The sequence below is a fragment of the Papaver somniferum genome, chromosome 10, assembly GCF_003573695.1.
Source record: "Papaver somniferum cultivar HN1 chromosome 10, ASM357369v1, whole genome shotgun sequence".
In the NCBI taxonomy this organism is placed as follows: domain Eukaryota; kingdom Viridiplantae; phylum Streptophyta; class Magnoliopsida; order Ranunculales; family Papaveraceae; genus Papaver; species Papaver somniferum.
The window spans coordinates 62628795-62635711 of NC_039367.1; the positions used below are offsets into that span (position 1 = coordinate 62628795).

The window sequence follows — 6917 nt, forward strand, 5'->3', positions numbered from 1 at the left end:
GAATTCTCTTCCCGAGTCGATCAGCTTAAGAGGCTTTTGTTCCTTCTTTGTGAAAATGGCGAATGGCTGTGAACAAGCTCAATCTGTCAGAGGTAATTTAACCACCTGAGCTTTATTCCTAGTGTGTATCAGTTGTCTTAGCGCACCTTGATCTCTTGCAGGGTTGACGGACTTGTAAGGGAATAAAGAAGCAGAAGGGTAAAGAATTATATGGGAATCTGCTCTCTGTTAAAGTTGCCATCTGAAGTGGATTAAAGTGGTTTACTTGCTCTTGCTTGATCTTGTAAGTGAAATCCACTTTGATCACTGAAATATGTAGCTTATGACTAATGATTTAACTGGGTCTACGCATTCCGGTTGCAGCCTCTTGATTAGTAGTTTATCAAATTAGAAGATCCTTCTGCATATTATTTATTTTCTAGGGCCTTCTACATGTTATTATGTTTCTTTTTGGTTTTCGTATTTGACTTGATCCAATCAATTGCCACTGTAAATGCCACAAAGTAGAACCTGTTATATAATATAATCATTTGGGGGATGCTTTCATGTTTCTCCATTTTCCTTGTAAGCTGGATTTGATAGCATTAGAAATTGAAAAACTTAGCATTAGAAAAACAAAATTAAAAAGGGAAGATGACCTGTTTGAAACAATCTGAGATGTTGTGTTAATTATGTAATGTATTGAGGATCAGATAACCTGGACCATTCTTTTATTTTCAGACTATACAATTTTGTGTTTGTGCTTGACCTTTCAATTGATCGTGTGTGAAATTTCTTTACAAACCCAACCGTGTCTGTTCATGGTTGATGTTCTACTACAAGATCTTGTATACATGTCCCTAATGATTGTGAACTTTTAAGAATGTGGTTTATATGAGACTCAAAAAGACATATATTTAAATAGCTGAATAAGATTCTGGCTGTTTAAGGACACCTTTGAACCACTGAACGGATGACTTTGGGATCCTTGTCAAGTTGTTTTTGTAGTCCACAAAGTAGAGACCAAATCGAACAGTGTAGCCAAAGTTCCATTCCCAGTTATCTAGTAGTGACCATACGAAATAACCGTTTATGTTGCAGCCATCTTGCCTGTAGTAGGAAACTATTAGTAGATGTGAAGGGTACAAGGGACCAAACAAGAGGAATTGATTCTTCAGTTTTAGCACTAAAACATTGTTGAAAAACCTTATAAACAAATACGGAGTTGGGTTAACCTTATTGCAGCAGATAAATTTGAAAGATAATCTCTGTGGAAGTTAATCCTCTTATCATCTTGTAAAGCAGTAGTTAAGGTTGTCGAATGACTATTAGGATCATCCATACCTGCACCAGTAAAGATAAAATACATTACTTAATGTTTGATCAGTTGAGAATAAAAAAACAAGAAAGTATATTATTTCTCAATAACAATGTTTTACAGAAGATTTGTGCCGAAGCTTGAAGGTATGTATTTACTCACCGTTTTCAGTTATAATAACTGGTGGATTGTTGTACTTATCCTTCACATAATTTGCTATTTGCCTTATGCCCCATGGTACTATATGCAGCCAGTTGGAGGCAGCCTGAAGAAAGAAACCACGAGTGTAGTAGTCAGTTTGGAGCCTACAATAGCAAATACTAGGCAGGAGTAGTTCTGGTATAGGTCAGTACATACTTTATCTCCTATTGCTATTCCATGCCGATATGCTGCAACATTATATACCAATATAAGTAGTTGCTATTTGAGTTCAAGCACAATAAGAGTTATGTAAATTACTTTACAGGAGAGCTCTCTTACACGACGTGATGACCGCAGCATCAGATGTAGCATCTTGTAGTAACATTTTCATGATCCTAGATCGGTCATTTCTTGCATATAATGTAGTGTAATGATTTAGGCCCAGAAAATCGAATGACCCCAACAACAATCTGGACGTCTCGGCTGTGATCTTTGGCAATCTCTCACCTACCAGCTTCCGCATCGAGAGAGGATATTCGCCATAGTATAGGGGATCAAAGAACCTGATCACGGCAGCTAGTGTTATGTACTGATAAATAATGTTGCAGTTTGAGAGGTTTTCTTTGTAAGACACTTTATCTATAATATATTACCATCCAAGCCCAAAATCCATCGCCCTTTGTGCAGCATCTCTGTCCTCATCAACATCATTTACCGGTACATACCATTTGGAATCAAGAGCTATTCCAATTTTTCCCCTCTGTCTTTTCTGAAAGAGCAAGTAAATGACCTCTTTTCAATTCATTCCTTTGTGCAAATATAACTGTTACTCTATCTCAAGTTTGGGAGATTTATTACCTTGAAATAAAGTTGGTAAGTACGATATACAGTAGCATGAGATAAGAGGATATTGTGACCAACAATATATGGTTCAGTTGATGATTTCCCCTTCTTACATAATAAGCGGCCCAGAATGGAGCACCTCCCCGGGGCTTGAAGACCACTGTCATAACCCTGAAGTGCAAATCCATGAGGCTCGTTGAAGGTGATCCAGTATTGCACTCTATCGCCAAAAGCTTCAAAGCAGGTATAAGCATACCGATTGAAGTCTTCTCTGCAGGTAAGTCAAGAGTTTAACTGATTGGCAGGAAATATTACATTGACTTCTTCATTTTTGCTTACTTTCATTAACTTACATTATCTGATTGCTCAGCCATCCATCATATCTATCTTCAAGTGCCTGTGGAAGGTCCCAGTGATAGAGAGTGACATATGGTTTTATTCCTGATAGGGACACGAAAAATCAGTAGAAAAAAAGACTTCTAGTATATTCGTATATGGGTTAAAATTCTTCATATCCCAATTGTATATGAGGGTTATTATGGATGAGTGACCTTTTACCAGCAAAGCATCTATAAGGTTGTTGTAGTATTCTATTCCTTCCGGATTCGGTTCTCCAGTTCCATCTGTTAAGAGTTAGGATATAAAAACAGAAGTACAATTATGTAGAAACAATAACTGAGTGAAGTCCATGTCTCACTGGGAAATATCCGCGACCATGATATTGAAAATCTATAAGCGTCCACTCCCAAGTCCTTCATTAAGTTGACATCATCCTGTAAAATTTAAATTTTCGCAAAGATGATTAGTAAAAAGTAATTTATCACTTTTACACTCGCATTTTATTAGCTGAAAATCTCTTAGGCAATTTTTTGTTAGAATACTATTTCTACCTGTGTAGAAAATTGGTAGTTTTTATTTGTCAGAAATCAGACTTAGACGAGTTTCGACCTCATATTGTGGGTTTTAATAGCCACGACTATCTGTTAGAGATGCGTAAGGCGTCTGCTTCTAGTTAGAAACTTAGAATACTAGCTAGCAAAAAATTGCAGGTAGAACACTAGTATCATTAAAATAGAGCCTTGAGTTAGATTCTTTTATTTTGTGTCGTATAGCACTAACCAGTCTTATCTAAATGGAATCATTTTGGCAGTGAACAAGTGTAATATATTGCAGAGTCAAACACTGGGGATCATTTAAAACATTTAACCTGCAAAGACTTTTTTAAAAGTAGTTTAATGGAGTTGTTGAAATGCATTATCGTTTATCTTTTTCTTCAGGAACTCAGGAAGGGCAAGGATCAAGTCTTCTATGGCACTTCTATGGTTGGATTAATTCTGCCTATTTGTTTCCATTTCAAATTTGCGTACCTTAAAACGATGATACTGATCAACTGCTATGTCTCCGTTACTGAAATCCACGATTCTTCCTGTTTATGCCAACTTAACTCGATAAATTCATTTCAAAAATTGATTCATTACAGGACTTTGTGTTGTAGATTTAATTACCTGGTCTTTGTTTGGTGAAAGTATCCCATATGCTAGCTCCTTTGTTCCCTTCATTAACTCCTCCTTCAAACTATAACCAGAAAATAGATTTCTTCTTACATTGATCACATTTTATATCTATGTTACTGATAAAATAAGATGGCAAGAAGAAGAACAAGAAGTATGAAATTTCTGTAAACCTGGTAAGCTGAAGAAGCTGTTCCAAAGACGAACCCATTTGGAAAATCTGCTCTACTGATTGACGTTGCTGATATTGCAAAGATATTAGGTAGTATTGATAACAAGAGTAAAATGATTTTCATTGCAGAATTCCTTCAAGAAATGAAATGAAAATTTGTCATTTCTGACAAGTTTAAATATAAGTGTTGGGAGTGCCTTGATTGAGGAAATTGGAAGAAAAACAGGATTGGTAACAGTCACCCTTGTGCGTGAACTTTCCTGTCTGGGTTTATTTAGGTGTAAAGATTTATAAGTCTTTCCTTTGAGTGCACGCTAGGAGGTGGTGGACATGGACTTTGCGCCTTGGGGATGGGGAGAGGGGTGGCGTAGGATAAGAAGAAGAAGGTTACAGGATGACAATAAATTTGGTTTCTGATTTGTTAGAATATCCTTGCACCAAATGGCTGCTCCTGCCTGCTTATATCATAAGCTGGAAAGTGAAAGAAACGGAAAAGAATGAGATTATTATTCATTTGTACTACACGTTTCCTACCACGTCACCAAAGCTATTCTGGCTAATGCCGCAACCAAGAGGTATAGAATTGTTACCATCCTATAATGGTACGGAGGATGTGGAAACATACACAAGTAGATTAAAGGATGGTCTCTGTCGAACATTCAATGATGGATAGATATAGACATTTGTGGAGATTTTTCTTGCTGTGAGAGTCCGAGGAGGGAGACTCCATTTATGAGGGAGAAATCAAATCAAATCAAACGTAAAGGAAAACTAGCATTAGATACATCCCAATAATGCTCGAAAGCCCTGATCAAAAAAAATAAAAAAAAATAATAATGCTCGAAAGAGCGCATCAAAATATGGTTTGAAGAGAATAATGATAGAAAAAGGAAACAAAATAAAAGAAATTTTAATTAAAAATAGATTTAGGGGAGACCGGCGTCGGCCGGTCAGCTGGCTATGCTATCGGCTCGGTTGGTCGGTCTCTACTTTTTTATCTAGGACTTTTTCTTTCTACCAAACTCTTTTTTTGATTTTTTTTCCATGTTATCGAATCTTGATTCAAAATGCCCATGATGATCAAAATGAATTGTCCCGCTACCATTTGGTATTTACATCATTTAGTATATTAAAATATCATTATTTTAATATTTATAAATCTTGGTCTTTACACCTAAAAACTTACTTAGTTTTTTTTTTATCAAGGTTAGGTCTTTCGATCAAGATTAAACTTTTTTGAAGTATACCGAAATATGCCAGGAAAACCAACAAAATAGAAAATAATTAGGAATGGTTTGTACGCCACCATGGCCGGCCATCATGGTCGATCCTCTTTGCACCATGTTGGTCCGTCTACCGTAGCCGACCATCATGGCCGATCCTCTTTGCACCATGGTGGCCTTCCACCATTTGGTCGGTTTTCCTTTTACTACTCCTTGGTTGCTCCTTCTACACCATCGGGTTTTAATGCTTAATGCTCCGAGGAGCATAATTTTAATTAGGTCCAAAAACCAATTATTCTGTATTGGTCAGTTACCATTATTTGATTGTTTCGAATAACAATATTTCATTGCTTTTTCTATCAATATTTCACTGGTCTGCCTATTAAGATTTTGATTAGTCTTGCTACCACAATTAATATCATAATCTCTCTACTTTTCCATGCGAACCACTTTCGACATAGTAGATCGAGATTAAATGTTTTACGAATATTGCTAACACTAGTATTTTAATCTTTATATGATTTCCTGTCAAATACTTGACACAACCCCATCAATATATATATATAAGCATATGTATATTAGTCTGCTTGATCCAGCAATCTCATCAGACATATGCCTATCAATCCGATAAGATCATCTAAGTATCATTGTTGTCTCATCTGGCACTATGATATGCCAAAACCATTAATGCCGGTCAGACTCTCTACATCTTTGGTATGAAAAGTATCATTGTTGTCCCAGTAGGCACATTATGCTTCATTCACCTACATGACGAGTCTCTACGAAGCATGCCAGACTCATCATTGAGGATCATGCTAAACTCATCAATATGCTAACACTAGCATTTAGGTCAACAATTGACCAAATAAATACACATCTATAAAGTAGACTTAATCATGCTCGAAATATCAATAATGTCACATGGGGGATATCCACTAGGGCGTTGGTCTGGAGTCCTACAACACGTGTGATACAACAATGCACATACGATGAGAAAGTGAGTAAGTCGTGCTGGCAGTTGAAGGAGTAAATGGAGTAATGGTCTTACAATCACCAAGTCTTCCTAACGAAGCGGAACTGGTTTCACCACGATTTCCACTTCTCTAGTCTTCCGCTTATCTGCAACTGTCACCACTTACATGAAATCAACGAGTTAACTACTAATGCTACAAGTAGGTTTTCAACCTATTCGACATGATATGACAGCCATATCACAGAAACACGACACAAAAGCTTTTTCTCGATTCTAACTCAAAGAATCAACTTCAAAGCAGTAAAACATATCCCATCATTGGCATACAATTCCATTGATATCATTCAATTCTCAGCCTCCCATTTTCCTCCTCTTTTAACCGAATCGAAACCGGAACGACCATTTCTTGGTTTAGGCCGTAATCATACAGATTAATCTCTTGTACAGTCGTATGCAATGCATTTGTTTAAGGGTTTAGAAGATTTTCTATTTCTAGCATCTTCCTACTCCACCATTTAACCATTTACCCAGTAAAACGTTTTTACCCCCAAAACAAAGACGTAATTTAAAGTTTGCTCTATCTGGGTCTTCTTAATACACTAAGTTGCATCTGTATTGAAGTCGGAGCACCATCACCGGCCGTATATTCTAAGCATATGGTGATCATGATCCTTCTTTAGTTGAACATAAGCACGCCTGTCATTGGCAAGCTCTTCGCGATCACGTTCGGCTCGTTGTTTTTTTTTTTTTTTTTTTT

At 36.7% G+C, this 6917-nt stretch overlaps 1 protein-coding gene across 1 annotated transcript; it reads right to left on the bottom strand.

Annotated features, from left to right (window-relative positions):
* Positions 1 to 641: 641 nt before the first annotated feature.
* LOC113318365 (putative beta-glucosidase 41) lies at positions 642 to 4381 on the bottom strand. Its single transcript, XM_026566513.1, has 13 exons — positions 3966 to 4381; positions 3787 to 3856; positions 3649 to 3707; positions 2979 to 3054; positions 2833 to 2904; positions 2635 to 2722; positions 2297 to 2552; positions 2092 to 2207; positions 1778 to 2001; positions 1655 to 1686; positions 1460 to 1562; positions 1215 to 1323; positions 642 to 1089 (listed from the first exon to the last, which is right to left on the bottom strand). Exons 1-13 carry the CDS (start codon positions 4086 to 4088, stop codon positions 897 to 899), a joined length of 1521 nt encoding a protein of 506 aa, XP_026422298.1. The 5' UTR covers positions 4089 to 4381; the 3' UTR covers positions 642 to 896.
* Positions 4382 to 6917: the final 2536 nt, after the last annotated feature.

Bases quoted from the DNA above. Each gene is read 5' to 3' on its own strand.
- LOC113318365 (XM_026566513.1), bottom strand. From the start codon at position 4,088: ATGAAAATCATTTTACTCTTGTTATCAATACTACCTAATATCTTTGCA. The intron at 3,708-3,786 runs GTAATTAAATCT...TGGCATAAACAG, and splicing joins TTTCACCAAACAAAGACCAG to GAAGAATCGTGGATTTCAGT. The intron at 2,723-2,832 runs GTCACTCATCCA...TGTCCCTATCAG, and splicing joins AGATGCTTTGCTGGTAAAAG to GAATAAAACCATATGTCACT.